The sequence below is a fragment of the Poecile atricapillus genome, chromosome 2 (assembly GCF_030490865.1).
Source record: "Poecile atricapillus isolate bPoeAtr1 chromosome 2, bPoeAtr1.hap1, whole genome shotgun sequence".
NCBI classification, from domain to species: domain Eukaryota; kingdom Metazoa; phylum Chordata; class Aves; order Passeriformes; family Paridae; genus Poecile; species Poecile atricapillus.
Window position 1 is genome coordinate 130,373,710 of NC_081250.1, and position 17,498 is coordinate 130,391,207.

The following is a 17,498-nucleotide window of genomic DNA, read 5'->3' on the forward strand; positions in this document are numbered from 1 at the left end:
CTCTTCCCTGCAAAAAAGCTGTTCCTGTGATAGCCAGAAAGGCAGGCTTGGGTAGCTGTGATCGTTTTGTTGTACTTGACACTTTCAAGAAGTAAGAGAACAAAAGAGACTGCAGTAATGACCAATTAAACCTGGCTTTCTGTGGCTAAGCTATTCCCATGCTAAGCAGCCAATGTAGCCTTTAGCTATATTAATCTTTAGTAGTACAGTGATGGCCTGAACCAGCAATGTGAAGGCTCAACTCTTCAGGCCAGAGTCCTGTGTGTGCTGAGTACAGCCCTGAACAGATTTGTCTTGGCTTGTGACAGGTTCTTATATACTGTCACAGTAGAAATAATATGCACTAATCTGTTACACGTAATTGTTCTGCTTCAATTTCTACCTAGCTAGATTAGAACAGCAAGTACTTGATTTTTATACCAGTAACCCTCTTCAGATAACGGAGAAGCACAAATGATGTCAGGAGAGGGAAGTAGATTGGAAACATGATTAAAGAGATGACAGCTGTAAGAGCAAATGTGGTAAAGCCAGAAAGGAGAACTTGGAAAGGGGCAACTTAATAAAACAATCTTTCCTTTGGAGAGATTTGTACAGTGGCTTTTGTGGCACTTGGGCCTCACTGCCTTGGCACTGCCATCCAGTAGACACAGAGCAGGGACAGAAGCCTGTTTCCAGAGTACAAACAACAAGTGGACAGGTTGGTGTGTGGCAGATACCAGAGGCAGATGTCTCTGCATTACTACTTCTTTCTGTGCCTGCAGCAGCAAGATGGAACTTGTGGATGACAATGCTGTTATCCGAGCAAGAGGATTGCCATGGCAGTCATCTGACCAGGACATAGCGAGATTCTTCAAAGGTCTAAATATTGCCAAGTTAGTAGCTAAGAATTTACTTGCACATTTGTAGCTTTTCAGCTGTGTAGGTCATGGTGTTTCATCTCTTGATTTAAATCTTGCAGAGGAGGTGCTGCACTCTGTCTCAATGCCCAAGGTAGGAGGAATGGGGAGGCTCTTGTGAGGTTCGTAAGTGAAGAGCATAGAGATCTAGCACTACAAAGGCACAAGCATCACATGGGGAACCGATACATAGAGGTGGGTGACATGATGGGCTTTGAAATCCTCTTCTCAAAAGGAATGCATATTACATGCCTGTCACATGTAATTTTTTTCCTTTTTTTTTTTTCCTTTAGGTATACAAGGCAACAGGTGAAGACTTCCTTAAAATTGCAGGAGGTAATTTTTAGGGGATGAAAAGGGATGGTTTGTTCCATCAACATCTCCAACTTTTGGCTGCAAACTGCTCCTGTTGAATGTGGCCCTTTTTTCTGTCTTTGAACAAGTAGTTGGCTGGTGTATTGATTACTATGTATTCTGCTAGCAGCAGTCCAAGATGATCCATGATTTATCTGTCTGCCTCTCTTCCACGTTCTTGTCTTTTTCAAGTGGCCTGTCAATCAGGATTTGATTGGGCAAAGTGATCTTGTATATGAACTTAATTTGTTAGGTCATCTTCATGATAGTGGGAATCTAAATGTTATTTAAAATAAATGAAACCGGAGTAGTTATTTGAAACAATGTAACTGGTGTTGCTGTGGAGGCTTGCGTAAAAACGAACAGGTATCACAGTGTAAATACAAGGGATATATGGAACTGATTTTCTTCAAACCTTTGCCTCAGACTTAATGGGGAGGATTTAGGGGAAATGCTTATTTAAGGGGAATCTTGAAATATTTGCTGATAATTGAAGGGCTGCACAATTTGCTTTTCAAACTCTTTCTTGATCTCTTTTCCTCCCCTTTTTGTCTGCAAGCATACAAAATTTGAATTAAGAACCAATAAGCTGTTTTATCAATACTACTTTAAGGTCCTCATATCTTCCTAACAGAGATTTGGGCTGAGGTTTTTAAGTCACTAGCTGGATATCTGAGGTTGAGGCTTCAGAGTGGGAGAGGCTGTTAAGCTGTTAACTACATAGCTAACTGATAGGTTTGGTGTAGTAGTTACGCCATTCAAAGTAAAGACATTGCACAGTGACATTTGTGAGGAATGGTGCATGTCTGGTAGAACATAAGAGAGCTGCAAGTGAAAGGACTGTGTTAAGACACTAGTTTGATTAGCACGTACCTTTGAATAAGGTAGTGTTATTAGCATCACTGGTCTTCTAAGGGTACTGAAAGTAGAATTGGCAGACTTTGACAGTTCTGTTAGGATAGGATGAAATCCCTGAGCTGTTTTAAACATGCTTTTCCAACTTTCTTTTTCCAGCACAATGACCTGGGTACTTGGTTGCCCTATATTATGGCTCCAGAGCATGCCAGACATATTCCAAAGTTAGGTTAGGGGCACAGTAGCACAGGTCCTACTCACACAAGAGATTGACAGATTGTGCTTTCCTTGGGCTTTGAACGTTGCAAGTATTTCCTATTTTTCCTTTGAATAAAGATTAATTTCCTCTAAATGATGGACTAACATTATTATACTTTAATGGGAGGTGTCCTATACAATATATCTAGTTTATCAGAGAGTCATCTTTCTTGACTTTAGAGGTAAAAACTCTTCCACCTGCTCAAAAACTGCCTGTTGAGAGGATGTAGCTATGCTCATGATTCTACATGGTTGCCTAGACTGAGGTGCTTCTGTACTTTTTCTTGTTAAAGGTACTTCCAATGAGGTTGCACAGTTTTTGTCGAAAGAAAACCAAGTGATTGTCAGGATGCGAGGTCTTCCTTTCAATGTAACAACAGAAGAAGTGCTGACTTTCTTTGGCCAGCACTGCCCTGTAACAGGAGGAAAGGAGGGAGTCCTGTTTGTTACTTACCCTGACAGCAGGCCAACAGGGGATGCCTTTGTCTTGTTTGCTTGTGAGGAATACGCACAAAATGCACTGAAAAAGCACAAGGATTTGCTGGGGAAAAGGTACATTGAACTCTTCCGTAGCACTGCAGCAGAAGTTCAGCAGGTAGGTGGAAACCTTTCAAACATTGGCTTTTTGTAGTCCAAACTTCTATGCTGGCAGTAGAGGAAGCAAATAATGCTTGGCGTCAACTTGAAAGCTTCTTTTACCTTTTCTCACTCTTGACTCTTGTTGGAATGAATATTGTCTGAATTTCTGCAAGACTGCTCTCTTGAAATGTTAGACCTTGTGGTATAGGGATATTCTCAATCATATACAAACCTTTGGGGTTTTGGCTTTCAGTAGCTTGGTAAAATGTGGATGTGGGTCTAGTGCTTTATACTACATAGTCAAATTCAGAATAAGTCCAATGACAATCTATTAAGGAGTGTTTAGCAACAAATCTTGAGCTAAAAGCTTTATCTTGAGTCACTGACACAAAAAAGCAAAGCCTTTTTTTTAGTTGTCCTCTCCAGTGTAATGTATCTGAAGAATTCTACAAACTGTCTTTAAGGGCAGATCTCTGGCATCTTCTGCAAGCACAGGCTACCAAGCAGAGAGTGGCAGGACTTTGAAGCTGAGGAGTCTGGCTTAACTGGGCTTGGTGGACCATTAATTGCAGCTAAGCTGTCAGAGAAAGGAAGGAGAGCTGAGTGGACTGTTTTATGTCTCAAAAAAAAGATTTTCAGAGCTTTAGTTGGCATAAGTAACTTCTAGACATTATTCAAAAAGGTATCATCTATGATGCAAATTGTAGCCATGTCATTATATCCAAGAAACAATGCAAATTTGTGTTCTCTCCAATATATAGATTGAAGTCCCTTGTTTAAAAGGTGACATTAATGATGAGAAGGCAGAGCCACAGAGCTCACTCGTCATTGCATTTTTCTCAATTACTCTCATATGTTTCTTTGTTTAGTAAAACCTTCTGATAGCTGTATAAATGTAAATAAATCTTATTCTTGCTCAGAGGGTTCAGGAATAGCAATTGAATATTCAGGGAACTTTTCACCAGACAGATTTTGCTGTTAAAATTATTAACGAATCTCCAAGTGTAAGTGTCGCAGGTACTGTGACTCAGTAATGCTCCTAATATTTCTTGAATGGACTATGGCAGGCACAGTTAGGGATGTGTGGTAGTGAAATGTGCTTCTAGTTCCCAAACTCTCCTAAAGTTTTGCAGAGGAGATATTTTTGGATAGAAGTGTCATCATGACTTTGTAGATGGTAAAATGTTTTAGGATAGTTTCACAGTAAAAATAATGTAGATATACAGGTTTCATAATCTGAGATCTCTATTGAGACTTGCATTAGCTGTTCAAGTAAATTTCCCAAAACACAACCATTTTTCAAGAAGAAAATTACCCATATTTTTGTAAAACAGTAGCATGACTGTTTACTGTAGAATGACTACAGAAGTGTGCTAGATTCTGAGCTTAAACCACAACACAGTGCTTGGAATTCAAATGCTTTACAGTTAATATTTGTATCTAGCTCACTTTTTCTTAAAATACTGCCCAGAGTGAAAACAGCTGGCATTGGGGTTACATTGACTCCTAAACTGAAGAAGGAATAAGAAAGCTTCTGTTATCTGTTTTTGTTTTGCACAGGTGCTGAACAGGTACTCTTCCACACCTCTCATTCCTCTCCCAACACCTCCAATTCTTCCAGTATTACCTCAACAGTTTGTGCCTCCCACTAACATCAGAGACTGCATACGTTTGCGTGGTCTTCCCTATGCTGCTACTATAGAGGACATTCTGGAGTTCCTGGGAGAGTTTTCTACAGATATTCGGACCCATGGAGTTCACATGGTACTAAATCACCAGGTTGGTATGCAACACGTTTCTAGCCACTCTGCTAAATGTTTGTACATATGAATACAGTCCTAATGATGATATTCATAGGGGGAAGCACCTTTGGGATTAGCAGTAATGGTATTAATGGGCCTCTAGCTCTCTTCTAAAAGTGTACTGCCAATAGATGACCTGAACCATGCTGTGCCAGTGGATACATTTGCTGTAGAGTGGTTTCTTTCACTGAGATCCACGTGCTGAAAGCTAAGCCATAGTCTTGGAGGGAATAGTGCTCCCAGAAGAACAGCCCATGATCCTGACCTGTAGGAGGCTTGAACTGGAGTCTTACTCAACAGCATGCGTGATTCCTCTTGTACCTGGTGAGGAGTGCCATCAAAACACAAGTGTGGGCAGTGTTAGCTCTCAGAGGAGTGGTTGGTCCCTGCCTTGCTGAACAATGTGCTGTGAGTATATTTGAGGATAAATGTGACTGCAGCCTTCTAGAGACAGGAATTCCTATGTCAAAAGTCAGAAACTGAAGCTTTGGGTTTCTTGTGTTGTTGCTTTCTTTAAACAGTCACAGCTAAGCACCAAGATTAACAGCTCATTGACATGTATAACCAGTCACATCTTTGCCATTGTTTTCTGGAAGCAGTTTCTACCAAAATCTTTTAGATGAAGGATTGTGCATTCTTGTGATCTTTATCTTTCTATTCTTGTGACTTCAGGGCGGAGGAGTCCTTAAACTCTATGGAGGTGTTCTGAGTGATTCAATGGAACAAACTGGTTATTGCTGTATAAAAATGAATATTCTAAAACTGTTTAATTTAGGCTTAATGTCAACCAAAACTAAAAAATACTTCCTGGTCCCAAAATAGGACTTCTGTGTTTCAGGAATGTGAGGATGGAGAAGGGACTGTAGTTATTTCAGTACTTGTCTATCTAAAGACATGCCTATGTCTGTGGAGACTTGACCTAGACAAAGCTAAAAAACTGTAGTTAATGTGCAGTGCTGGAAGAGACTAAGAAAAGTGCAGATATTAAAGCACGTGTAATGATTTACAGTAGTGTCAGCCTTTGACAGCACTAAAAAAACCTGGATGAAGAAACTGGTGTGTGCATATAACCCTAAGGGCTGTCTGCCACTCTTGCCCTGCATAAAACTTTAAAAATCCGGCTTTTTTTTTTCTCCCCAAATACTGCTTTTTCCTGACTACTAGATTTTTATCTTTCTCCATATTCCCAGGTTTCAACCCTCTAATCATGAACATCTGTGTAAAGGATGCTGATAAAGTTGTCTCCTCCAAAATGAGAAGAGCTGGCCCAGAACTTGAGTTAGAGCTGATGTCAGATCTCTCTCTAGTTTTGGTTACTTCAAATCAGCAGCTGCATGTGGCTAAAATAACTCCTCCCAGTGATGTATCCCACTCGTTCACAGATATAAAGATGTCAGGGTTTTTTTTTTTTCTTCAAGCTCATACCAAATGTTAGACTAGTTAGTACTCTACTAAAACATCCCAGCCCATGTTGGTCTTCAGAAAATAAAATTTAAAACAAATAGTTTAGCAGTAAGCACTTGACTGGATTTATCCTTGAATTTCAAAAATCACAGGTAATAAATGGGGCCTAGATCTTCTAATTTAGCATTTGTAATAAATTTGTAAGAGCAGGTCTCAAAGCACCAAAGTACTCCTGAATTAGTCTCTCCCATAGGTGTCACTTTTTTTTAGATATGTAAGTAACAAGTTACAATGCAGCTTAATCAAAACAGGTGAATAAATACGATCAAGTTATCACAAGTGGGAAGAACATTGGAGAGGAGAGCTTAAACATGCTGATGAGTGCTCAGGATGACTGACTGCACTTGACTTTGGAGATGAATGTATTTATGACTGAAGAGATTGCTTATCACAGCACAAATTATTGCTATGCTGCTTCTTCATGGAATCTACAGAAACATTTTTTTTGTCTGCCTTGTTTGTAGGGACGTCCATCGGGAGATGCTTTCATTCAGATGAAATCTGCAGATCGAGCTTTCCTGGCTGCACAGAAATGTCATAAGAAGACCATGAAGGACAGATATGTTGAAGTCTTTCAATGTTCTGCTGAAGAGATGAACTTTGTATTAATGGGGGGCACTTTAAATCGAAATGGCTTGTCCCCGCCACCATGTAAGTTACCATGTAAGTTTTGCTTGGGTCTTGCCACTACGGTCTACACTGTGTGTGGGTAGGTATTGGAGCTGCTTTGCTGACTCTGATCCTGGTTCTTGGAAAGCATTGTCAGATGGAGGTGTTAAAATAAGGTCTTTAGTCTTCAATCATCACCAGCTTGCAATCATTATTTTTCCCTTTGGTTGTGAATTATTTAGTTTGAAGAACTACTTTTGCTTTTCTAGTGGCAAATTTCCCTTCCCTCCCTGAAACTTTAATTAGTTGGGGCAAGTGATGATTCTGAAAAGTAATTTCTAAGCCCTGCCTAGACCTTAAAGAACTGTTTTGCATTTAAACTGTTCTGTACTTATATTTTTTCATCATGGTGAACATGTCAAGTAAAAGATCTTCCCTTTTCACTTCCAAAACTTAATTTGAGAAGCCATAAGTAATGCTCCTCTTTGAGACTTAATCACGTGTTCTGCCTTTTGAACCATGACTGACGGAATTCTTCCTTTACTTTTTGTTGCTCATATGGAATAGAGGTTGGCTTTGTGGGAGTGAAACACACATTGCTTCTGCCTCAGAGAATTGCAGAATCTGTATATCCTTTTAAATTTTGATTCTCAGAGCTACTAGGGTGGACACTGACTTCTGCACAGACTGTTGGAGGAAATGCTTTGAGAGCTTGAGGGCTAACTTACTGAGAATCTGTGCCACATAAATCTGAGCCTATGGGAAAAATAATACTTTGCTTCCAAAATCATAAATGGCAAGGTAGTTAAGTAGTAGCTTTTTCTGTGTGTCTCTATGCAAGTGTATTTTTTTTTTTGGTGGTGGGCTTTTTAAGAAATATCCTCTACATGATATTTGGAGCTGCCAGTACAACAGCATACCACCTGGGAGTGGTTTCTTCTGAGTGCAAGTAGACCTTCAGCTAATCCTTGGGAGAGTTTTTCAATGAAAGTGTCTTGAGCAGGGGTTAGCAGTAGATAATCCTGTGTGATTGCTATTCCAGATGAGTTGGAACCTTCTGAGAGTTCCTAGGACAGGTTCTTGGGCAGAGTCACAAACTTTGGAAACACACAGGTGTCAATGTTCCCATTTCCAATTACAAATGGCCTATGATGTACTCCTCAAATAAGGCCTTTTAGCCCTTACATGCTGGCTGTAGCTCTGAATAGCAAAATTAAAGGCTTACTTTAGATAAAGCTTTATGCTCACTTCTTTGGCAGTGGGGAGGAGAAGAGGAAAGTAAAGGAAGAGAATGGCAAAGGAGGAGGGTGAACTCTCATCAGTGAAAATTCATTTAGGGCCTAATATCTTATCAAGATAGCACAAAGGGCACTTTAGGTTTGTTCTGTTTTTTAAATTTAGTGTTAACACTTCAGGCTGCAAAGCCATGACTTTCCTCACTCCGCTGTTGTTTAATTAAGGGATAAGCAATACCAGGATGAAAGTCTTCTCTCTTTTGTTGAATGTTAAACAGATCTTTATCAAGGAAGTTTTCTTCTTACTGTGAAGTCTTGTAGTTCTTGAATGCAAACTTCATTAAAATCTGAGCCTAGACAAGCAAAGCTGACCTATATATCAGAAAGAGACCCTATTCCCAGAGCAAGAGGTGGCTTTTTGTGTACTTTTGACTTTACTGTTGACTGGAGGCAGGGTGCAACACTTCGTAGTCACGCTCACGTTGGTGGCTTCTGTGTATTTTCTGTGGTGAACAAGTATAAGAAGATTGTGAAGGGTCTTCATATATACTGTGGAGTTGTGTATGTATGGTCTTCATTAGCTCTGGAATTTCAGAGGTCCTAATCTATTTTCCATTTGCTCCCTGTAGGTCTTTCACCCCCTACCTACTCGTTCCCAGCTCCTGCTGCAGTTGTGCCAACAGAAGCTGCTCTGTATCAGCCATCCATGCTTCTGAACCCACGAACACTCCAGCCCTCCACAGCCTACTACCCTGCTGGGGCTCAGCTCTTCATGAACTACACAGCATATTACCCCAGGTAAAGCAGAGGAGAACCCAAGCAGCAACAAAGAAGTCTTTTTCTTTTTTAATTGTCTCCAGCAAATGCACAAAGCTCACAAAAAGAACATTGTCTGCTCTGCTAAGGACTTGTGATACCAAGAACAGCTTGTTCGGTATCTTGTTCAGGGAAAGAAAAATTCAGGATAACCAGGAATTTTCCAAGTTTTAGAGTATTGCAGGTAGCAGTGTTTGGGGGGCAGGGGGGTTGGTTAGTGTGTTTTGGGTTTTGTTTGTTTGGTTTTTTTTTTTAACCTAGGACACACATTTAAGTGGGTTATTTTTTATTATTTTTGTTTCATGTAACACTCCTCTTAAACTTATTAGTTTGCTCTATTATGCCCTCAGTGGGAATTGATGTGTGCAGTACTCCTTCCCATGTCCATAAAGAAGCCCTTGCCCCCTCCTTAGAATGTATGGCCTTAACTTCTGAAATACTGCCACTTTGTTTTTGTAACAAAGTAACTTTTCACCTTTATGATGGAAACTGTTTACTTCTATGTATAGGTATTGTAATGAATGCATATGTAAATCATATAGAGGCATATATTCCTCCTGTCCTCATAAACACCTCTCACAAGGGGCTTTTGGTTCTTCTGGATATATTAGTTATCTGCTAGGGAACAAAATCCCTGGATACCTGTTGCCCTCTGCAGTCATGAGGCCCTGGAAGGAACCATGTTCCCTTTAAGCCATAAACCATTTCTCATCTGTTAGGAAATCTGCTAAACAATTCAAGTTTTTTATCTCTGCAGCAGGGACCAAATAGCTACTTAGGAAGTTGTTAAGCAATATGAGCTTTTCAATACCTGTAAGATAACAAAGGTTTTCTTATTACTTTACCTATATGTCTGTGAAATGACTGTTGTGGTTTTTTATTAAAATGTTTCCTTCACTCATGAGTTACTTCTATAATGGCTTCAATATCTGTTTTATGATTATGATAATATTACCAAACTCAGCCTTGTTAATGTAAGATTAAGAAAAATAAAATTCCAAACTTGCACTGGCAATATAAAACAAGGATCTCAAAAACAGTCCTATATTTCATGAAAACATAGTAGCAGTAATAATCTGTGGTTACTGACATGTTTTACTTCTTAAGATAAGTATAGACTGGCCACTGCAGGCTAAATGTCAGGCCCTAGTGATTTCTCACTGAATGAGAGAGATGGGACATGAGTCTCATCACTGGCTGCTTGGGCTGTGGGCATGTATGTTGGTCACAGACTGATCCATCTCAAGTCCCAAAATACCCTATTTTATATTCTTGTCTAACTGGCAGTTGCTCACTGTTTTTAGGGAAACATTATTGCACAGCTTCTCTGTCAATTAGAAATACTGCCCTTTTAAAGAAAATAAGGAAAAAATCTGGAGTCAAGTTGGCTTTTTACTTTGTTGTGAGATTTGGTGTTTAGGTATTGCTTTTCCATCCAGAGTAAATCTTTGATCTACAGACAATTTGTATGTACTTCAGACAATGTAGTGATTTTGTAGCTGATGTTTTGGGCTTGTTTGTTTTTTGGGTTCTGCTTTTGTTTTTTTAATTCTTACTGCTTTTCAGGCAAGTTTCTGTGCTTTTTCCAGGAATCCAAAAAATAATTGGATCCATTTGAGGTAGCAATCAGAACTCTTTTAAATGTAGCTTTCTGGTTCTGTAGTTTAATTCAAAAATTAAGTATGTACAGCAGGAAAGAATGGGGTATCCTCTGTACTAAGTGTTCCATTTAAAAGCATGTCCAGGAAAAGCAATATAGAGCTGGTAGGTAATGATCAGACAGTGGTTCATAAATCTAACTTCTGAATATTTATAGAAATAAGGCAAATTTCTTTGAGCTGTTGCCAAAGCTTGTACAACTTGTGTTTTGCAAGGTCAAGTTGCTTTATTATAGTCCAACTCCCTTTTCCACACAGAGATCAATTTAAAGGGTGAGTAGGAGGGAGATACTGGTTTGGTCTTTCGTACCTATCAGAAATCCTGAAACTCTCAGACTTGTCTTAATGCTCTTAAGACTTTGGTGATGAAATCAGTGGTGAAAAGAAATGGATGCCTTCTAAGCTATTAAAATGGCTTTAGTGAACTCCCAATGAAAAGGAGGGAGAGCAAGTTATTCAGGATCTGTCAGTCTTTGATATCACTGTTCAGCTTGTAATTATATCTGGCAACGTGTTCTGACAGCAAATCAGTGGTCTTGCTCTGTGTCTAGTCCCAAGCTTTTAAGAAAGAACAATAGGATTCGTGGGAGTGAGGAGTTTTCCTTTATCTAATCCTAGCTGTACTAGGGGCTGTATGTATGTTGGAAATAACTGCACTACTTGGCAATTGCTAACACATCCTATAAAAATTTTTACCATATACAAACTTAAAAGCTATTGCTACAGGGTAAACAGTTTTTAAACAAGGTTGAATCTTACTGTATTTATTGAGTTCTAATACCATTTTTATCACTTTTAAGCAGTGCCTTTAAAGCTTCAAAAGTATCTGTCAAAATCCATGCATTTACATTTTTAACTTTTTTTAAAAAGTTTTTTAAATAGCATGGTGGAAAGAGAAGATTCTTAATTTTAGGACTCATAGCCAAAACATGATATGGAAACTGAAACCTGGTGTGGGTTCAAACAAACTGGATAAATTCCATGGCAGGAAATTCATTGTGAGTTAGAGAATACACAGAAACCACACCTGGCTCAGGAAGTCCTTGAACTCAAAATAACTGGAAGAGTGTTCTTGTGTTCTGTGTCGTACAATAAATTCTTGTGCTGTTGAACCAAGGTGGGTAGGTAAACTTGTGTGTTTGCACACAAGTTTTTGTGGGACTCATCTCAAAAGATACAGGTACTGCTTGAGAGCGTGGGTCTTCCAGTGTGTCTGTCTAATAGTGGCTAAGTTGGGGTTACCTCGCTGTTGTGCCAGTGTGTGCTTTTCTTTCCACTGGAGTGGCTTGAGTTAAAAGGCCTTTTTGTGTGATAAAGATATTATTCTGATACTTGCTGCACAAGGAAATACAGGGTAATGTCTTGGTGTTCTCATCTGCTTATGTCTCTTCCTGCTCTGGGTAAGGTATGGTTTTTCTCATCATACACTAATAACCTTGTAGAAGTATACATATACCCTTAATATTTATGTATGCATACATGCAGAAGTATGTATGTATAAAAGTAAAATGACCAGTCTGAGCAATAATCAATGTTAGAAAAAAGTCTCACTTTTCTGTGATGAATCAGATTCTCCATAATTATCATGAGAAACAATGTGAGTCTTTTCTAACCTTGATTATTGCTCAGATTCTTATTGAAGGACAATTAAGTTACAGAGAGTTTAAAACTGGCAAACCTAGGAACAAGTGGGCGATACCATTCAGAGCTGCTGCCAACAGCTTTGTTTACATTTCTCTGTCTGGCTAACCAGCATCACTTGACAGAACTGGGTTAGGAAACAACCATATGTGTATTTAGCCTGGGAGCTCTGTCACAGATGGAGAACAGCAGCAGCCAGAAACAAAACCTCTTTTAGTTGTACTCACAGCATCACATCAACACTCTGGACCACAGCTCTTAAACTCATGTGATTTTGTTTTTATTATTATTTTTATGCTAAGTATGTTGGCTTGGATTGCATGAAATCACATCTGCAGTGATAGGCTCACTGGATATAAAAGTTTATTGGTGGCTTTTAGTTGCTGTCCAGCAAATGGAGTTCAAATGTTTTAAATTGTGTCTGAACCTGGAACTCTTCTCTACTTGTCCTTGTTCTGTTGAGCTGCTCTCCGTCATGAATTTTTCAAAATAACCTTACTCTTTAGCTAATGTCACAGATTTGTCACCAGAATGATTGTTTGGGGGGACACTTCATGATTCACTTTGAAAGTAAATATAGCTTGACAAGGATAAGAGCAGCAGGGATGCCTTTAACTACTGCCATATTTCATTGGAGGAGGAGTGCATTAGCAGAGAAGACTAATTGTTGCATGCTTCCTTAGGCTGTCATTATCCCTTCATTTATAGGTTTTAATTAGTAAAACTGCCATGGTGTGTGGAAACAGCAGAACAGTAATGCTCTGATCAACAGCTATCTGGATATCAGGATAGTAAAATCATTTAAATTAAAAAAACAAACCAAACAAACCCCACCTTCAAAGCTGGTAAGCCTGTTAAAATCTTGTTGCTGGTAGCAGTGTCCAAGTTTTTAATCAGCCCACCATACAAAATGCTGCCATGGAGACTGGTGGGGATGTCTTCCTTTTGTTTCTTTAATAGACTCAGTGACTTGATTTTCAGGTAGCAGCTCTTACTGTCATCTTCTGACTGTTTCTCTGCTAACTAATAAAACATTTGGAATTGTATGAGCGATTAATTGTTACAGCAACATTGCGCAAGCTTGCTGCAGAGATCAGTTTGAATATAGTTTTTCCTTTTGCCTATTTACAACACAGTTCAGTGGTGGGAGAGAAGATCTGCCCATTGTGCCTGAGGGCATGTGTGTCATCCACACAGGTGGCTTTTTAAAACATTTGCAATGATCTCAGGTTGTTCATGGCACCAAGGAACACTGCTGGATGCTTCACTTTACTCAGAAGCAGCCTTCTACAGGTGTGTGTTGAAAGTCCCAGGGCAGACTATTGCAGTCCTCTGTGGCAGAGCTTCTGGATCCATTCCCTCTGCTTATTGTTGTCATGCTACCATGAATTTACCCAGCTGGGAAGCTGATTTCAGTAGACAGAGTGGGCAGCAGATTATCTGGTTAAATGTGGGGAAGGCATCTGTATTGAAGGAGCTATGGGTGTTTCCAGGAATAGAGCTAGGTTGATCTTGGAATAAGACTTCTTAGAGCTGAAAGCTGGTTTTTTTTTGCTTTTTTTTTTTAAATAATAATAATAAAAAATTCTTCTTTGTTGAGAATACCAGCTGTGATAGTCCTCCATGACGATATAGTCATAGGGATCTAAATGTTTCTCTTGGATTAACAGATGACCTGATGGTTTAGTGCTCCTACGTCTGCTATTTGTCAAGTTATACAGCCTTTCTTTCTTTAAATGTGGATAAATGTTGCAATCTTGGAACAGGAAAATTATTCTGGCTGTGTAAAGAACATGTCTTGTTAGTTTTTGTGAGCAAAGTATCATGTTAAAACTTTGGTGACTATACCACAAAATTTACTATTAACTTTTGCACAAACCACTTCTAAAAAAGCTTTATGTTGAAGCTGCATTTCCTCATGGGCTGCTTTCCAGTAGTGAACATTATAGCCATTATGCCGTAAGCTTGTGTATACATGTGTATTATAGTCATATTATAGTCCCTTACCAGCCCAGGAGTATTTGAAATTTCTACCAGTTTCTGAAAAGATTTGCTGTTCTCTGAAGTCTGGCATAATCTGTCAAATTTTTTGAGTTTTTCCGAAGGCTACTTGGTAATGTGTACCCTTTACTTTTTCTTTTCTTCCTGCTGGCTTTAGTCAGAGCATCTCACTTTGGGGTGCTGCAGAGATGCTCTGGGTCTGCTGAGCTTCCTAGACCTAGAAAAGAGGCAATAACTTAATCTTGAAATACTAATGGATGAGTCTGACATGTTCTTTCACTGTGAGTGCTCCTCTGAGTATTAGAGTAAGGCATATGAAGTAAGACTAACATGCAGTCTTAGTCCTGAAATTAATAGAAGCTGCTATATATACTATATATATACTATATAATAGTAGCTTGATGAAAATCTAATGTTAGTATTTGTCACAAAGCAGAAAATACTTAATATACTTTACAAACAAAAAACTTTCAGGACTACTGATAAAAAAAAAGTCAAAGGAAAAGTAGGAATAGAAAAATCTACAGGGAGATAACTGAAACCTCTAGATGGTGTCTATGCACATATTTGTTCCTACGTGCAAATAGTGCTGGGTATGTTTGTGGTTCTCTTGATGGACCAGCAGGATACTTGGCATAGATATGAAAACCTGCTTGGTTATGTATGCTGACTGCTCCCAACTCACACCCACTTGTAATATAAGCCACAGCTTCCTTCTGGATATTGGTATCTGTTAAGCAAATGTATAATGAAAAAAATTGTTAGGAAATCAGGAGAGACAGTGAACCTTAATGTTGCCACATAATATTTTAGTGATGAATATTTGTGATCCCTTGAGGTGTATGAGTGCTGCTTGAATGCCAACATCAACCTTTAGAACATGTGAAAACTTGTTCTTGCATCCAAAACTGATTTCTGAAACTTAATTGTGTTTTATTTTGAGATTCTTGGGAGAATACAACAATCTCAGAATATATGGATTGGAATAGAATCCAGTCCGCATGTTGATGAGATCCAAGAAGGATCAGTTCATAAGGAAAAAAGGTTTGCATTGGGAAATGCTTCATATCATATTTGATTTCAAGAACTAGATGGATATAGTTTAAGCTCTTGCACTGCATCATTATATAGTGGTATACACCTACTAAGAACAACTGTAGAAATTGTCTGGCCTGATGTAAAACATGCAAGTATTTGTTCCTGAGGCTTGTTTGATTAGAGAGTATAGGCTGGAGTACTTGTCTTCTATGCCTGCCTGGACACTTTCCACTACATTTTTGTGTGTCTTCTATTGGCTACTTTTCCATCTGGAGACATGACCACTCTAAGTCACTTGCTGCTGTTCCTCTGGGGGGTTGTCACCCCTCAGACTGGGCAAACATAGAATTGGCTGGGAGGAGTCTGTATGTTATCTTCTCTTAGGGAGTTGAAGTAGGTAGCACCCTTAGCCTTTGAGATAAGCTATGAAAGACATGAAAAAGATGATCAAAGTTTCTAGCATGTACAGGTTAAATATTTTGGGTGTAATAAAAGATTTTTTTTCTTCTTTACTCCTGAATAAATTATATTATTGTGGCATTAATACTGCTTTAAAACAAGACAAGCTTGTCCGTTTGTGGCACTAACCTTTAATATCTGGCGGTTGCCATTGTCCACAAAAGATGCTGTGTCTAAACAGTCCATGAAACAGAAGTAATGGAAGCATATACTGCCTTGCTGACAGATGTGGGGAGTTCCATCCCCAGATGCATTTGGCAGACACGGGCCTGGAGTTTGCATCCAAACTGTGGATGGGCATATCTGCCTTTGATTCATATCCTTATTCTGTGGCTACATTAAAGAAATGGATGGAGACAGCATGTGATGGGTGTAAGTTCCAAAGCTGAACGGTGCACTGGTGGGGGAAGACTTCTTTTCAGCTTCATTATTGTCATAAGCTGACCCCTGGATCTTATGTTTGAGAATTTGAGTAATACAAAGGTGTATTGACTGTGGTAGTAGTTTTTTAGGGATTAGTATGACTAATGTAACAGAAAAGGCATGCAGAAAATGATTAGTGGTAAGTGTTTAGTTTGTATGAAGATGCTACTCTGCAGCATAAATTCTTACCTTCCTACAGCTGTTTGGTTTTTTTTTTGACAATAGGCTCAAAATTGACAAAAATTATTACGAGTGTTTTCCTTGGCACCAGACTATCTCTGCTGTCTAATGAAACCACCAGTGAAGATGTTGTCACAAAGGTACTCAGGAGCACAGTTGTGGGGATAAACAAGCTTTATAAGCAGTTCCTATAGAAAAAGGAAAAGCAGCTCTTTCTAGACATGGACAGCTATTCCCTGTAGACGCAGCAGTGTTAAACCTCAGTCAATTTAATTTACTTCCTAAAACACCTTGAAAAGGTTCCTGTGAAGGGAGGCTATAAACATCCATATATTGTGTCCAGGAATGGCCTGTTTGCTGGATTTACTTGTTACCTGCTGTGATGAAACTACTCCCTTCCATACTCCGTTGCATAAAGATGACTCAGGGCTTTGTGAATAATGGGAACTCAGTCTGGGCAGGACTGAAAACTGGTGAGAACATATGCTTGGGGGCAAATGCTCCCACTGGACTTGGAACCTACAGAGTCACTCAAGAAGATGAGCTTTAATTTAGAGAGATGGAATATAGGCTAACTGTAGGACTCGTGTGGAGGGAGGACTCCTCCACAAGGCATCTTGGGACAGTAGCCTGTGGGCTAAATTTAGTCTTCATGAATACCAGCTTAGCTAAGGATTGAAACACCAATGTAAGGACACAAAGGGAAGACTGAGAGCCCAGTAGACATTTTCTCATGGTATTTTTGTAGCATTGAGCTGGGAGAACAGAAGTGGTTGTCTGGGAGCTACTTCTCTAGTGTGGTTTGGAGAGGTTATCCCAGGTCTAAGGAAGAGCACTGAAATAGTAATGGATATGGGTAGGTGCTTGAGGCCATGTTCAGGAGATAAAGCAAAATTATTGAGGTAGCTTTGAGCAAGAAGTATGAGTTCTTGGAGGACTGAGTTTTTAATTTTTTTATTCTTTTACTTTCATAAAATTAGAGAGTAAGTAGGAGAAGCCAGTGACATCCTTCAGTGTTAGAACAACTTTAGGGGTAAGTGGTCTATGTGAATCTATTTAGCAGTGATCTTGTTAACTTTTCCTTTAGAGACTTTGGGCATGTGTGGCTGTGCAGGAGGTGTTTGTCTCCAGGGACACTCTCTTGAGATCAGTCAGTTTGGCCTGCCAGAGTCTGGAGATGGTGATCTTCAACAAGATCCTGTGTATACCCACATGTTGTGCTGTTGGGGA

General features: G+C 39.3%; 1 protein-coding gene across 2 annotated transcripts in view; it reads left to right on the forward strand.

The window, feature by feature from the left end:
* The window catches only part of ESRP1 (epithelial splicing regulatory protein 1), a 37,758-nt gene that overhangs the window by 13,046 nt on the left and 7,214 nt on the right, over positions 1-17,498 (forward strand). For both annotated transcript variants that reach the window (XM_058833576.1, XM_058833575.1), the window contains exons 7-13: positions 762-872; positions 959-1,091; positions 1,190-1,232; positions 2,657-2,958; positions 4,503-4,721; positions 6,673-6,871; positions 8,682-8,850. In XM_058833576.1, the coding sequence (XP_058689559.1) occupies positions 762-872; positions 959-1,091; positions 1,190-1,232; positions 2,657-2,958; positions 4,503-4,721; positions 6,673-6,871; positions 8,682-8,850 (1,176 nt within the window). The remainder of the gene's footprint in view (positions 1-761; positions 873-958; positions 1,092-1,189; positions 1,233-2,656; positions 2,959-4,502; positions 4,722-6,672; positions 6,872-8,681; positions 8,851-17,498) is intronic.